Consider the following 16,398-nt stretch of genomic DNA (forward strand, 5'->3'; position numbering starts at 1 on the left):
TGGGCGGAGTGGCCACAGGGGCCTGGGAGAGGTGTGGCTTCACGGGGCTGAGTGTGGCTCCCTCTCCCCAGGCCTCAGGGGTCCCCAGGGCTGGAGGTGGATGAGGAGGAGGAGGACGATGATGATGAGGATGATGTCCCTGAGTGGCAGCAGGACGAGTTTGATGAGGAGCTGGACAACGACAGCTTTTCCTATGACGAAGAGTCTGAAAACCTGGACCGAGACACTTTCTTCTTCGGTGATGAGGAAGAGGATTATGAGGCTTATGACTGAGGGGCAGGACACAGGGAACACCTGGAGCCACCCCAGAGTCCTGGGGGCTGAGGGGTGAGGTCGCCCCTTCCTGCTATCATTGGGGGAGGCGATTCCCAGTGTCTGCAGTACCTTCTGTTTACTGAATAAACTTTTTTTCCACGTACTTCTCTGGAAGCAGGCTGTGCAGCTGCATCCCCAAAGGCTAGTGTCAGCTCCCCGCTCCCTCTACATACCCCCAACCTTCATTCTTCACTTTACTTTTGGACCTCCAGACGTTTCTGTTCTCAGGAAGGCCCAAAGCAGACCCATTTGACCTAAGCTGACAAGGGGAAATGAAGGTTTCCAGGGCCCAGGGCCAGGTGCAGGCCTGCCCACTTGCCCCAGACCCTGTCCAGTGGTAGAGGAGGCCGAGAAACACCCCTCCCCACCCCACCCTGGGCCAGCCTTCCTCCAAACTCTTGAACGTTCTTGGCAGGAGTCTGAGGGCATTAGGAAGTACTCTCTCTTGGGGCCTACAGAATGGTAATGGGTCTCTCTACATCTTGAAGTGAAGCAGGAAAGAAAAGGATAATCCTGAGGACATGTCCTGCCCCATCACTCCTATAGACAGAGGTAGAATTTTAAACATAACTTTTAATTTGGTACTGGGGCTGAGGTAGGAGGGGTATGAGGGCAGAGAAGAATTAACAAAGTGGAGTTAAGTCAAGCAGCTGGGGCAGGGGAGGCAGCCACCTGCTAGGGAAGGTCACCCTCAAAGTAGCGATCCAGCATGGCCTCCACCTGGCCCTCCTCGTAGTCCAACACCTGGAACCTCGAGCCGTCTGCCGCTCCCCGGATCATGGCTGAAAGCACTGGGAAGGAAGGGCGGAGGGAGGTGAAGCTCCCCGTCTCCACTCCCTTCCCTGTCCCTGTCCTGTTTCCAGGGTAGGCACTGTCCTCAGAGCCCCCTAGGGCTCGGTGTGCAGAAAGCTGGCGGGGAGGAGGGCCCACCCAGGGCTTGGAGCGCTCACCTCGGCCAGACTGCGGACGGAAGAGGCACAGGATCCGCTTGTTGAGGGCTACAGCCCGGCCCAGCTCATAGCCCACACCCAACGACGGCTGGGTCACTTCGGCCACCACCACTAGGAAGAAACACGAGACTGGGGCTTGGTATCTGGGGCTTGTTAAGGGATGGATGACAGAGTCTCGGTGTGGTGAGGAGGGAACTCCCTTCCTGGTGTGGACCACAGGCCTGTCCAGGGGACCTAACAGGAATTTGTGGGCAGGAGGGGGAAGTGCTCACCATCTGCCTGCTGCAGCCAGGCCAGGTCCCGCTCATGGATGAGCCTGTCACCCCCAGCAACCTCTTCCCCTGTGGAGTAGGAAAGTCTGGTCAAGGCCAAGTCTCTGCCTGCCTGGTCCTCAGCACTCATTACCTCTCCTCTACCCTTGCCGCCCCCAGCCCCCATATCTGCCCAGCGCAGGTGGGGTGGGGGGCAAGGCATGCTAAGTGACCTCTGAGGACCCACCAAAAACTAAGGCTCCAGGGAAAAGATGAAATGGAATAGCCACAAGAAAACTTCCAGGAGGGATGTGATTAGGGTCAGATGAGGGATACAGAGGAGACTACGGGAAGGACTATACCTCACTGTGGGTGAGGGATCAGAGATGGAGAGGAGGACGACTAGCCTCCTGAGGTGCAGGGTGGAAACGGCAGGCAGAAGCAAGAGACTGGCCGGGCAAACAAAGGCTGAACAACCAGAGCCCAACTCCGGCTTCGGCGGGTGCCGGCATCGGCTTCGGCTGAGAGCTTGATAGGACTCCTGGCTGCTCTACCAGCTCTCCAGGCAATGGTGAGCCCCACCAAACTTTGATACAATGCACGACCAATAGGAGGGGTTGGGAAGGAGGGTAGAGAAGAGGTGCTCTTACGGGGGTCAGAGGTGCTCTCAGTCCTGGCTTGGAGAAACGTTACTGCCTGAATCAGAAGCAAGTCTCTGGAGAGCTTGTTAAAAATACATTGGAAGCCTTCACCCCAGACTGCTGTGAGCCAGCATTTTGAACAAGTTCCCTCAGACTACATTGGAGCACACTGAAGTTCCAGAACCAGTGGGTGGGGTGTGTGTGGAAGGGACATGCCCTGAAACCAAAGAATCTTAAGCCTCCGGGCCCGGCACTCACACAGGCCCTTTCCAGTGCCCTAGCAATTTTGTTCGGTGATTTCACCCAATAAGGGAGCAGAAGGCAGGCAGAGGACAGAGCACAAGCTGACATGGGCCAACTCCTGCGCGCCCCACTCCCAGGTGGGATAGGTGTGGCCTTCCTCAGGCACTCCCGGCTGTCCTAAACTAAGGGAAGGAAACACAAATGGTGAACTAATAGGGACCCCAGTCCTGCAGGGCAGGAGTCTCCCCTGTTTACCAATGTCTTAGTGATTCACAAGAAAAAAGCATTCAAATCAATAACTTAACTTCCGGAGACCCATAACTCAATTTTCTGGAGCCCGAGCAGCACCCTCCCCTCCACAGCCATGTGGGAGACAAAGGTAAAGGAAATGTTGGTAAAAATTAAATGTCCTTATAATCTGCAGCCCACTGGCAAGTACTTGAGGCAGGCAGAGTATAACGTTCCTCCAGGAATCTCCCAACAATCTCAATGCTCTGCTACAGGGGAAAACCACCTTAGGCTGACAATGACTTTGGTATCTTCCTCAGCATGTCAAAGTCCTCTTGGACACCTTCCTTTTTCCTTATCTTCTCCAACTCTCAAGTCTATAATCGGCCATTCCTCACAATCCCAGGGCAGCAGCTCCTTCTGTCCACGGTCCTGTCCCTGCACTCTAATAAAATCACCTTTTTGCACCAGAGACATTTCAAGAATTCTTTCTTGGCTGCGGGCTCTGGACTCCAACCTCACCAACATTCCAAAAACTGTATCACACCTTTTTAAACAGTTCTCCAAAATTGCCTTAGATCCCACAAATCCTGGATCCGCTCCTGGGTCTGCCGAGGGGAAAGCACTTCCAAGGTTTTCCGAGCAGAAGCCCAAGAGTTCTAGGCACAACTTTCCAAACTAGAAGAGTCGCGGAGATTCTAGACCAAAAATGATCAAAACCACGCTTTAGAAAGACCCAGCAGCCAGGAAGTTAGCAGCCTGATGAGAGGGCGTGAGAAAGATGGTGGTCGGGTCCGTGAGGTCCAAGAGAGGGCGGATACCTTGACCGCCAAGGGGGAAGCAGGAGGATTAGCTTTGTCTTAGGTGGGGGAGCAGGTGCGGGCAGGTGAAGCGGGAACTGCCGCAGCCCCGTTCACGCGCATTCTGCTTCTCCCTGCTCGGTCCCTGGAAAGAGGGGGAGAAAGTTCTCCAGGAATGACTCAAGTCAAGAGAACTGAATGCGGAAACCGGGCTCCCGCCCGCAAGCTCACTGGGACCCCCGCTGTCCGAGTCCCGGCTCCCTTTCCCGGCTGGGCGGGGGTGGGGAGGGGGGAGTGTAATCTCGGTACCGGGGCGGGACCGGCCCGCCTCACCGCGCCCCGCCGCCCGCCTCACCGCGCCCCGCCGCCCGCCTCACCGCGCCCCGCCGCCCGCCTCACCGCGCCCCGCCGCCCGCCTCACCGCGCGCTCCCAGTTCGGCGGCCGCCACGTGCTCCGTGAGCACCGCCCCGAAGCGCCGCAACCGCGACACGATCCGCCCGTACAGCGCCCGGTCCTCGCGCCCGCCGCGGACGCTTCCGCAGAAGTACAGGGCCCGGCGGCCGGGCTGGCCCGGCTGGCCCGGCTCCCCGCTTTCCCGCGCTCCGGCCGCCGCCGCCGCCATCCCGCCGCCGCCGCCGCCGCTGCCGCCGCTCCCCTCTTCGCGCCAGGGGGCGCCCGCTCGCGGCCACGTGACCCGCCCGGCCCGGGGACGCCGCTTTGGGTCCTCAGAGGCTGCTCCAGCGAGTGGCGGGCGAGGTGGGAGCACGGCGTTAGCCTCCGGACGCTGACGACGGCGCGACTGGAAACCCACCGGCTCCCCGGCTTCGTCCCTGCGGCTGGTCGCCCACAGCCCACCCGCTCCTGCGCCCCCGGCCCGGCGTCCCCCATCTCAGCTAGACGCGGGGACATCCTGTGGTGACTCCAGCTCCTCCTCCTCTCCCTTTACGCAGCCACGCTGGCTCTCCTCGAGCATGCTGGCCTTGCCCTTTACCTTTGCTGTAGCCTGGAACCGTCTTTTCCAGGTAGCCCCCTGGAGCACTCCCTCACCTCTCCCGTCTTCACAGGTCACCGTCCCTGACCATCCTGTTCAACACGGCAGCCTCCTGTTCCCAGTCCTCCCTGTTGCCCGCCTCCGCCTTACCTTCTATCCTTCTTCCTGACACACTGATTAATTTTGTTGGTTGTCTTTCTATACCCAGTAGAATGTGAGTTCCCAGGAGGGCAGGAGCTTTTCTCCGTTTTGTTCACTGCTAGATCCCTAGCTTCTAGAACTGTGCTGGACACACTGGGACTAGTTATCAAATATTTGTTGAATGAATGAGTGAGTTCAGATGAGAAGTTCTATTTGCCAGCACTTTGTCATCTGCTCAGCCCTATAGTAGGCTGATAGAAGCAGGCTCTTCAGGGAGGTTGGCGGACACAACATTGTTCGCTGGTCATAATGATTATTTCCCGCTCATTAGGTAATGGAAAAACACAAACTTAGGACAAAAAAATCAAATGGAGTACTGGGTGGAAACTGAGTCATGACACCCCAATCCCGTTCGCTAGAAGAAAGCTCTGTCGTGCTGACTTCCGAATTCTTCCTGAATGATAACTATAAAATACCAAGGAATGGGGTTACAGGGCTGACACAGTAATTTTTAAGATGCAGTGACTTTTGGCTCAGGTCATGATCTCCAGGTCGTGGGATCGGGCCTCGCTTGTTCGAGCACTCTCTCTCTCTCAAATAAATAAATAAATAAATCTTAAAATATAAAAATAAAAATAAATAAGTAATACAAAGGCACAGGGGGGCCTGGAGGACTCAGTTGGAAGAGCATTCGACTCTTGATCTCAGGTTGTGAGTTCGAGCCCCATGTGGGGTGTAGAGGTTACCTAAATAAGTAAACCTAAAAAAAAAAAAAACGCAAAGACACAAAGAGAAAGCAGAAATTTTTATGCTATCTCTGTCCTCTGGTGGGCTCAGCCACAGGTACATAGACCGTGGGGCAAATATGTGCAGAGCCATCGGCTAGTGCCCCAGGCACCCTCAACCCCTTGCTCACTCTTTCAAATAAGTAAAAATCTTTAAGAAAAAGTAAAAAATAAAAGATTTATTTATTTATCTTAGGGGGGTGGGGGGGCAGAGGGAGAGGAAGAGAGAGAATCTTAAGCAGGCTCCATGCCCAGCACTTGGCCTGACTTGCAGCTCCATCTCACATCCCTGAGATCATGACCTGAGCCAAAATCAAGCGCCTGTAGCTTAACCGACTGGGCCACCCAGGTGCCCTACCCACAATTCCATTTAAATGATCTGCTTTCTGTCCTCCAAATAGGACTTTTCTGGACATTTCACTTAAATGGAATCATTTAGGGGTGTCTGGGTGGCTCAGTGGGTTAAGGCCTCTGCCTTCTGCTCAGGTCATGATCTCAGGGTCTTAGGATCCAGGCCTGGATCAGGCTCTCTGCTCAGCTGGGAGCCTGCTTCCCTTCCTCTCTCTCTGCCTGCCTCTCTGCCTACTTGTGATCTCTCTCTCTCTCTTTAAAATAAATAAAATCTTTAATAAATAAATAAAGAAATACAATCTTTAAAAAAGAGGGATCATTTAACATCAATTTTCACAAAATATTATTAAATTTTACATGTACAATTGACAGAATGTATTAATATGTGTTATACTTCATAAAGCTGTTTTTAATTTTTATTTTATTTTTTAAGATTTTATTTGACAGAGAAAGTGAGAGAGGGAACACAAGCAGGGGAAGGCGCAGAGGGAGAGGGAGAAGCAGATTCCCTTGTAAGGCTCCAGCACTCAAACCCAGGACCCTGGGATCATGACCTGAGCCAAAGGCAAATGCTTAACGACTGAGCTACCCAGGCACCCCATAAAGCTGTTTTTTAAAAAGTAAAACTAAAGCAGGGGAAATAGTAGATAATGTAATGTAATGAGACTCAACAATTATCAATTTATGACCAATCTAATTTCATCTGTGTATCCATATCCAATTGCCTTGCTCTACTGTTTTGATACAAATTCAAGATTGAATTTTTTTGGTAAATATTTTAATATGTGCCTTTAAAAGATATCTTATTTTTATTTTACTATTTTTTAAAGATTTTATTTATTTATTTGAGAGAGAGAGAGTGAGCAGAAGGGAGAGGAAGAGAGAATGCAAAGCAAACTCTCCACTGAGCCTGACAGGGGCTCGATCTCTGAATGCTGAGATCATGACCTGAGCTGAAACCAAGAGTCACACACTTAACTGACTGAGCCACCCAGCTGCCCCAAGATACACTTAAAATAAAGAGGCACCTGGTTGGGTCAGTGGGTTAAGGCCTCTGTCTTTGATCCCAGAGTCCTGGGATTGAGCCCCGCGTCCGGTTCGGTGGGGAGCCTGCCTGCCTGCCTCTCTGCCTACTTGTGATCTTGGTCTGTCAAATAAATAAATAAAATCTTAAAAAAAAAAAAGTAACCAAAATACCATTATCCCAGCTAAAATACTTATTAAGATTTTTTAACGTCAACAAGTATTCAACTATGGTTCAAATCTCCAATTGTCTTAAAAATGTTGTGTTTGTTTACAGTTCATTTGTTTAAGAGCAGAAGCCATGGTGCGCCTATAGGTGGCTCAGTCAATTAACTGTCTGCCTTGGGCTTGGGTCATGATCCCAGTTCTCCCTGCTTGGTGGGGAATCTGCTTCTCCCTCTGCCTCTCCCTCTGCTTGTGCTCTTTCTCTCTCCATCAAATAAAGAAAGAAATAAAAATCTTTAAAAGAAAAAAAAGGAATGGAAACAGATCTTCAGCCACCGAGAAGTTTCCATGTGCCCCATCCCAGTCACAGCCTCATTTTCCTCCAAAAGTACACGCTGCCCATACATTTATAGTAACGACAAAAATTGGGCATAAATAAACTTCTTTATGGTTTTATCACCCAAATGTGCATTCCTAGTCCTACAGTTTAAACAGATTCATTTTTTTAGTATTTTCAAAAGTCTCTTTTAATATCCAGCTTTGAGGAAGTATTTTTTTTTTTGAAGCATTTGTTTTGTGTGAGACACTCAGTGGACACTAGAGGAACTACAAAAAGGAATAAAGCCTGAGTCTTTATACCGGTCTGGGGAAGGGCCAGCCTTGGCTCTAGAGTCGAGGTCAATTTAATGCCAAGCAGCGACATACGAAGTGTTGAGCAATTCAAAGAAAGCAGAAATCAGGCCTGTGGGGCATGCCTTCCCGTTTATCCTCACACTGGTACTGGTTAATACCCAGATCAAACAAACACCTGCTTCTTCACCAAGAGGGAATAGTAGGGACCAGATTTACCCTCCCATGTTTTGTGTTCATTTATTTTTCAAATGTGATCCTGCTTTCTCAGATATGTTTTAGAGAAAGCAGGGTTGAGAATCTTTGCTCTAATACATATTGTATCCACCTTACCTGAGTATGTTCTCAGTCCCCTTCCTCCCTCCCCTCTTTCCTCCTTTCCTCCCTTCCTCCCTTCCTTCCAGCAAGCTCTCTGCCCAGTGGGGCCTGAACTCCCTACGTTGAGATTAAGAGTCACATGATCTGCCCACAGAGCCAGCCAGGTAGGGCCCTCTGACTCTTATTTCCTCACCATCCTAGTTGCTATGATGTTTTCTTACGATGGGGATTTTGTGCAGGGAGGGAGCATCTGAAATCTTTTTTTTTTTTAAAGATTTTATTTATTTATTTGACAAGTAGGCAGAGAGGCAGGCAGAGAGAGAGGAAGGGAAGCAGGCTCCCTGCTGAGCAGAGAGCCCGATGCGGGACTCGATCCCAGGACCCTGAGATCATGACCTGAGCCGAAGGCAGCGGCTTAACCCACTGAGCCACCCAGGCGCCCCATCTGAACTCTTCATCTGCTGTTCAGTGTCAGGCATCTGCGAGAGGCCAAAATGGGGAGTTCAGCCTAGTGTTCATGTTCAGATTTTTTTGTGAATAATTATGAATTTAAAAACTTTTTTTTTTTTAAAGATTTTATTTATTTATTTGTCAGAGAGACAGTGAGCGAGAGTGAGCACAGGCAGACAGAAAGGCAGGCAGAGAGGCAGAGTCAGAGGGAGAAGCAGGCTCCCCGCTGAGCAAGGAGCCCGATGTGGGACTCGATTCCAGGACGCTGGGATCATGACCTGAGCCGAAGGCAGCTGCTTAACCAACTGAGCCACCCAGGCGTCCCCGAATTTAAAAACTTTATAAAATTTAGCAAGTATGAGTAAAGTTTGGAGAATGGTATATCATATATCCTTGTGTCTGCTACTCAGGGTTATCAAATCTTAAAATCTTGTTATATGTATTTCAGATCTATCTATACATTCTATATATCATAATATCTATTGTAAATATCTGTTATTTTATTTTTTTTTAAGATTTTTTTTTCTCTTTTTAAAGATCCCATCCATTTTACTTGATAGAGAGATCACAAGTAGGCAAAGAGGCAGGCAGAGATAGAGGGGGGAAGCTGGCTTCCCGCCGAGCAGAGGGCCCGATGTGGGGCTCGACCCTAGGACCTTGAGATCACGACTGGAGCCTAAGGCAGAGGCCCTAACCCACTGAGCCACCCATGTGTCCCATTTTTTTTTTTAAGATTTTTATTTAGTTATTTGACAGAGATCACAAGTGGCAGAAAGGCAGGCAGAGAGAGAGGAGGAAGCAGGCTCCCCACTGAGCAGGGAGCCTGATGTGGGGCTCAATTCCAGGACCCCAGGATCACAACCCGAGCTGAAGGAAGAGGCTTTAACACACTGAGCCACCCAGGCACCCCGATATCTGTTATTTTAATAATAGATATATATGTATATAAAATCTATCTATAATAGATATCCATGTATCCAGCAGATATCATATCTAAAATAAATATAATAGATAATAGATTACTTATATGTAATTGTCTATACACGCATACACTAGATCAAACTGGTTGGTTATATTTGTAGTTTTCAGATCTTTTTCTTTATTTTTTTCCCACTTGTTAATTACTGAGGTAATTTTTTTGAAATCTCCCTTTGACAGTGTACTTAAATTTTTTCCTTGTAATTTTACCTATTTTCATTTTGTATTCTGAGACTATTATTATGTGTGTACAAGTTTAGAATTTTTATATGTTCTTAGTTGTATACATTTTGTCCTCATGATGTGATCCACTTTTCCCCCAATAAATCCTTTTAGACTTACATGTTTTTACATCTTCAGTTTTAACATTTTTGTCTCTTAAGCAGCTTATACCTGCATTTTAACAAACCTGATACTCTATCAATGAATTTCTTCCATTTATATTTATTGTGATTACTAACATATTTGGATATTTTCCTATTATCCTCTTTCGTGCTTTATATTTGCCATGCTTTTCCTTGCTATTTCTGTTCTTTGTCACGCTTTTTCCCCCACTGTGGTTTAAAAATTTTTTTCTTTGGCATTGCATTAGTGTTAGGTGTACAACATAATGACTTGATATAAGTGTGTGTTGTGAAATGATCGCCACAGTAAGTTTAGTTAACACACATCACCACATAATTACAAATATTTTTTCTTGTGATGAAAAGTTTTATGATCTACTCTCTTAGCATCTTTCAAATATACAATGAAGTATTATTAACTATAGTCACTATGATGTACCTTACCTCCCCAGGACTTGTTTATCTTATAACTGGAAATTTGTACCTCTTGACCACTTTCTTCCACTTTGCACAATGTCCCTCCTATCTTGACTCTTGTAACTCCCAATCTGGCTTCTGTGTTTATGAGCTTGTTTTTGTTGTTTTTTTTTTTTTTTTCTTAAGATTGAACATAGCCATTCTAAGAAGCACCAGGTGACATATCATTGTGAGTTTTTTAAAGATTTTTTTCCACTTTTTAAAAAATTTTTATAAACATACAATATATTTTTATCCCCAGGGGTACAGGTCTGTGAATCGCCAGGTTTACACACTTCACAGCACTCACCATAGCACATACCTTCCCCAATGTCCATAACCTCACCCCCCTCTCCCAACCCCCCTCTCCCCAGCAACCCTCAGTTTGTTTTGTGAGATTAAGAGTCACTTATGGTTTGTCTCCCTCCCATAAAGATTTTTTTTTAAAGTAATCTCTACACCCAGCATGGGCCTTGAAACTACAACCCAGAGATCAAGAGTTGCACACTCTACCAACTGATAGACTGCCAGGCACCCCAAAGATTTTATTTTTAAGTAAGCTCTATACCCAATGTGGGACTCAAACTTACAACCCTGAGATGGGAGTTGTATGCTCCACTGACTGAACCAGCCAGGCGCCCCTATCACTGTGGTTCTGATTTGCATTTTCCTAATGATTAGTAACATTGAGCACCTTTTCACATTCCTATTGGCCATTTGTATGTCTTCTTTGGAAATATATCTGTTCAGGGCCTTTGCCTGTTTTTAGTTGGATTTTTTGTGTTTTTTTGTGTGTGCTATTGAGTTATATGAGTTCTTTATATATTTTGGGTATTAACCCCTTATCAGATATATGATTTACAAATTTTTTTTTCCCATACCATAGGTTGTCTTTTTATTTTTCTGATTGGGGGTTGGGGGTTGGTTTTTTTGTTTTTGTTTTTGTTTTTTGCTGTGCAGAAGCTTTTTAGTTTGATGTAGTCCCACTTGTTTATTTATTCTTGTTGTTGACTGTCTTTTATGTGTCATATTAAAAAAAAATCATTGCCAATAACCATGCAAAGGAGATTTTCCCCTATGTTTTCTTCTAGGAGTTTCATGGTTTCAGGTCTGACATTAGTGTCAGACATGGTTAGGGGTCCTCCAATTAGAGGCGCACCTGTGTGGCTCAGTCGGTTAAACATCCCACTCATAGTTTTGGCTCAGGTTGTGATGCCAGGGTCATGGAATTGAGTCCCATGTTGGGCTCCTTGTGCAGCACGGAGTCTGCTGGAGATTTTCTTTCTCTCTCTTCCTCTACCCCTCCCCCTGCTTGCATGCACACTCTCTCTCACTCTCTCATATAAATAAATCGTGTTTTTTTTTTTAAAGATTTTATTTATTTGTTAGAGAAAGGGAGAGAGAGAGAGAGAGCACAAGAACAGGCAGGCAGACTGGTAGGCAGAGGCAGAGGGAGAAGCAGGCTCCCTGCCGAGCAGAGAGCCCGATGTGAGACTCGATCCCAGGCCGCTGGGATCATGACCTGAGCCGAAGGCAGCCGCTTAACCAACTGAGCCACCCAGGCGTCCCTCTCATATAAATAAATCTTAAAAAAAAAAAAAAATAGAAAAGAGGGATACCTGGGTGGCTCAGTCCGTTAAGCATCTGCCTTTGGCTCAGGTCATGATACCAGGGTTCTGGAATCGAGTCCCACATCAGGCTCCCTGCTCAGTGGGGAGCCTGCTTCTCCTTCTGCCTGCCGCTCGCCCTACTTGTGCTTTCTCTCTCATTCTGACAAATAAATAAATAAAATCTTAAAAAAATAAAACAGACAGAAAACTAAAAAAAAAAAAAAAATCCAATTTGAGTTAATTTTTGTGAGTGGTATAAAATAGGGATTTAGTTTTGTTTTTTTTTTTCTTTTACATGTGAATATCCAGTTTTCCCAGAACTGTTTATTGAAGACACTGTCTTTTAAAAAATTTGTTATTTTATTACTTTTTAAAGATTTTATTTATTTATTTGACAGAGAGAGAGACGGTGAGAGAGGGAACACAAGCAAGGGGAGTGGGAGAGGGAGAAGCAGGCTTCCCGCAGAGCAGGGATCCTAATGCAGGGTTGGATCCCAGGACCCTGGGACTGTGACCTGAGCCGAAGGCAGACACTTAATGACCCAGCCACTCAGGCACCCCTCAAAATTTTTTGAATTGAATTATAGTTGACCCACACTGTTACATTAGTGTCAGGCATACCACATAGTGATTGGATGAGTCTAGATGTATGTTCGGAAGTGTAGCCTCCCTCTGTCACCACACAGCGCTGTTACAGTACCATTGACTGTACTCCCTATGCTCTTCCTTTCATCCCCATGACTTCCTCCATAACTAGAAGACTGTATCTCCCACTCCCCTTCACCCATTTTGTCCACCCTCCTACCACTTCCTCCTACCTCCTCTCAGCAGCCATGTTTACTATCTTATTTAGGAGTCTGTTTCTCTTTTATTGTGGGTTTTTTTTTTTGTATTTGTTTGTTTTAGATTTCACATATAAATGAAATCATACAGTATATGTGTTTCTCTGTCTGACTTATTCTACTTAGCATAATGCCCTCTAGCTCCATCCATGTGGTCACGAGTGGCAAGATCTCATTCTTTTTTGTGGCTGAGTAAGAGCCCACTGTCTCTATACACCACATCTTCTTTATCCATTCTTGTATCCATGGACACTTGGGTTGCTTCCATATCTTGGCTATTGTGAATAAAGCTGCAGTGAACTACAGGGGTGCTTCTGTCTTTCTAAATTAGTGTTTTCATTTTCTTCAGGTAAATACCCAGAAATGGAATTACTGGATCATATGATACCTCTATTTTTAGGGTTTGTGGTTTTTTAAGATTTTATTTATTTATTTGAGAGAAAGTGGAGGAGTGCACAAGCAGAGGGAGGAGCAGAGGAGACGGAGATGGGAAGGAGAAAGAATCCCAAGCAGACTCTGAGCTTAGCTTGGAGCCAGATGAGGGGCTCAATTTCATGACCCAGAGATCATGACCTGAGCTGAAACCATGAGTGAGACACACAAGTGGCTGAGCCACCCAGGCGCCCCTGACTGACTTATTTCTCTTAGCATAATACTCTCTAGCTCCTTCCACATTGTTGCAAATGGCAAGATTTCATTCTTTTTAAACATTTGATTTTTAAGTAATCTCTACACCCAGCGTGGGGCTTGAACTTATAACCCCCAGATCAAGAGTCTGTATGCTCTAGTGACTGAACTAGCCAGGTGCCCCTATTTTTAGTTTTCTTTTTTTTTTTTTTTAAAGGAGCCTCCACACTGTTTTCCACAGTGTTTGCACCAATTTACATTCCCACCAACAGTGTGAGAAGGTTCTCTTTTCTCCACATCCTTGCCAAGACTTGCTATTTTTTGTCTTTTTGAGACTAGCCATTCTGATAGGTATGGGGTGATATCTCATTGTGGTTTTGATTTGTATTTCCCTGATGATTAGTGATGTTAAGTATCTTTTCATGTATCCATCAGTCATCTTTATGGAAGAAATTGTCTTTTCTTCACTGAATATCCTTGGCTCCCTTGTCAAATATTAGTAGGACTTATATGCATGGGTTTTTGTGCTCTTGGTTCTGTTTCACTGGTTATATGTCTGTTTTTATGCTGGTACCATACTGTTTTGATACTCTAGCTTTATAACATAGCTTGAAATCAGAAGGTGTGATGCTTCCCACTTTATTCTTCCTTCTCAGAATTGCTTTAGTTATTCAGGGTCTTTGTGGTTCTATTATAAATTTTAGGGTTTTTTTTTCTACTTCTGTAAAAAATGTCCTTGGAATCTTGATAAGGATTTCATTGAGTCTATAGATGGCTTCGGGTACTATGTATGGTACAGTTTCTTGTACCTATTGGCTATTTGTATGTCTTTTTTGGAAAAATGTCTATTTAGATTTTCTGCCCATTTTTATTTATTTATTTATTTTTTAAAGAATTTATTTATTTATTTGACAGAGAGATCACAAGTAGGCAGAGAGGCAGGCAGAGAGAGAGGAGGAAGTAGGCTCCCTGCTGAGCAGAGAGCCTGATGCGGCACTCGATCCCAGGACCCTGGGATCATGACCTGAGCCGAAGGCAGTGGCTTAACCCACTGAGCTACCCAGGTGCCCCCTTCTTCCCATTTTTAAAGTGGACTGTACTCCCCCCCCCCGCATTGAATTGTATGAGTCCTTTATGTATTTCAGATATTAACCCTTTAACAGATTTATGACTTGCAAGCATTTTTCTCCCATTCCATAACTTGCCTTCTCATTTTACTGGTTTCCTTTGTTGTTGAGCCTCACCTGTTTAACAAGCAGAAACCTGGGCAGGAAATATGAAACAATGATGTTTGAACATTGGCCATCAGGCAGTGTAGGACAGCGATCCCCCCACCCCCCAGACTAAAAACAGCCAGGTGAGCTTTTGTTTACCGCGCCCACATATTACCTGCAGGTTTTCTGGGTTTCCAGGTTGAGCCCATCTGTCTCCTGGAGCTGAGGAGGCAGACTGGGGAGTCCACGGAGGCCAGGGTAGCTGGTGTGTGGAACAGAGCACAGGACAGAAGAGAGAGAGCTTTGGAATCTTCAGAGTGATCTCTGTGAGGGTCGGCTGCGGACTGATCAGCACAGGTGTGTGAGGAAACTTGCTGTAGCAGGAAAAGAGCTACCTGAAAGCAGCAAAGTGAACAATTTCCATAGCTCACACAGCAATGCAAAAAGTGCATGTTCCCTCCAGTCAATGTAGGAAAACCTCATAATTCATGGGGCATGAGGTAAAATATGCTGAAGTCTTTTGCCTCAGGGGTGGGGAAAATTATCCCTAGACTAGAAGCTATTAGGTTCCACCTAATAAAGCTTAACGAGTAAGCCTTAATGGATCAAACTGTTTCTGAGTAAATTAGTTGCATTCTAGAACAAAGCTTAAGAATATTTGCTTAAATACAAAAATATTGTATACAAACAAAAACACAAACCCAACAAAGTAAAATTCACACTATTTGGCATCCAGTAAAAAAAAAAATATATGGTATGGAAAGAAGCAAAAAAATATGACCCAGAGTGAGAAGAAAGATCAATTGAAAGTGGTCTAGAAAGTATTCAGATAATAAAGTTTGTAGGCAGGTACATTAACATGGTTATTATAAGTATTCCGTATGCTTAAGAAGTTAGAAGAAAAATTGAACATGAAAGATTTTTGAAAGACCCAGATTATGGGGCGCCTGGGTGGTGTAGTCAGTTAAGCATCTGACTCTTGGTTTTGGCTCAGGTCATGATCTCAGGGCTGTGAGATCGAGCCCTATATTGGGCTCCACACCCAGTGTGGGGTCTGCCTGTGACTCTCCCTTTCTTCCACTGCCCCTCCCCTGGATCATACACACACACTCTCTCTCTCAAAAATAAATCAATCTTAAAAAAAAAAAAAAGAAAGACACAGATTAAATTTCTAGAGATGTAAACTAGAATGAAAAATACATCAGATGGGATTAATACCAGCTCAGTTGCTCTAAAAGATAAAATTAATGAACTTGAATTCTTATCAGTAGACACTATGTAAAACAAAGCACAGTAAGAAAAAAAGACTGGGGAGAAAAGGAACAAAGCATCGGTGAGCTGTGGAAAACTTCAAGTGGGTAATTGGAGTCCTGAAGGAAAGGGAAGGCAGAAAAAATATTTGAGAAAATAATGCCTGAGATTTTTCCAAACTTGATGACATATAATTCCACAGCTACAAGAGCTACAAACCCTAAGCACAAGAAACATGGAAAACAACAACAACAGCAACACTACATTCAGGAGCCTGAGTGTCTCAGTGGGTTAAGCCTCTGCCTTTAGCTTAGGTCATGATCTCAGGATCCTGGGATCAAGCCCCACTTGCTCGCTCGCTCAGGCTCTCTGCTCAGCAGGGAGCCTGCTTCTCCCTCTCTCTCTGCCTGCTGCTCTGCCTACTTGTGATCTCTCTGTGTCAGATAAATAAATAAAATCTTAAAAAAAACAACAACCTAACAACCAACCAAACAAACAAAAACTATGTCAACTCACATCATACCCAAATAGCTTTAAAACTGGGATAGAGAGAAAATCTTTAAAGTAGCCATAGGAGCAATGGATATTACATACAGAGAAACAAAGGTAAGGATAATTGCTGATTTCTTTCTTTCTTTTTTTTTTAGATTTATTTATTTATTTATTTATTTGTTTATTTATTTATTTGACACAGAGAGATCACAAGTAGGCAGAGAGGCAGGCAGAGAGAGGAAGGGAAGCAGGCTCCCTGCTGAGCAGAGAGCCCGATGCGGGACTCGATCCCAGGACCCTG

General features: G+C 45.7%; 2 protein-coding genes across 4 annotated transcripts in view; one reads left to right on the forward strand and one right to left on the reverse strand.

The window, feature by feature from the left end:
- The window catches only part of CUL9 (cullin 9), a 37,517-nt gene extending 37,099 nt beyond the window's left edge, over positions 1 to 418 (forward strand). For all 3 annotated transcript variants that reach the window (XM_032340036.1, XM_032340035.1, XM_032340037.1), the window contains exon 41: positions 72 to 418. In XM_032340036.1, the coding sequence (XP_032195927.1) occupies positions 72 to 273 (202 nt within the window). In that variant the 3' untranslated portion in view covers positions 274 to 418. The remainder of the gene's footprint in view (positions 1 to 71) is intronic.
- Positions 419 to 868: 450 nt separating this feature from the next.
- Positions 869 to 4,081, reverse strand: DNPH1 (2'-deoxynucleoside 5'-phosphate N-hydrolase 1). The gene is made up of 4 exons (XM_032340041.1): positions 3,850 to 4,081; positions 1,538 to 1,606; positions 1,266 to 1,376; positions 869 to 1,106 (listed from the first exon to the last, which is right to left on the reverse strand). The coding sequence occupies exons 1-4, from the start codon at positions 4,049 to 4,051 to the stop codon at positions 991 to 993; spliced, it is 498 nt and encodes a 165-aa protein (XP_032195932.1). The 5' UTR covers positions 4,052 to 4,081; the 3' UTR covers positions 869 to 990.
- Between the last annotated feature and the right edge of the window lie 12,317 nt (positions 4,082 to 16,398).

The sequence above is a fragment of the Mustela erminea genome, chromosome 4 (assembly GCF_009829155.1).
Source record: "Mustela erminea isolate mMusErm1 chromosome 4, mMusErm1.Pri, whole genome shotgun sequence".
NCBI classification, from domain to species: Eukaryota; Metazoa; Chordata; class Mammalia; order Carnivora; family Mustelidae; genus Mustela; species Mustela erminea.

Coding starts and splice junctions, on each gene's coding strand:
- DNPH1 (XM_032340041.1), bottom strand. CDS start 4,051: ATGGCGGCGGCGGCGGCCGGAGCGCGGGAAAGCGGGGAGCCGGGCCAG. Junction 1,607..3,849: donor CGCCGAACTGGGAGCGCGCG/GTGAGGCGGGCG, acceptor CCTACTCCACAG/GGGAAGAGGTTGCTGGGGGT. Junction 1,377..1,537: donor CTGGCTGCAGCAGGCAGATG/GTGAGCACTTCC, acceptor GTTTCTTCCTAG/TGGTGGTGGCCGAAGTGACC.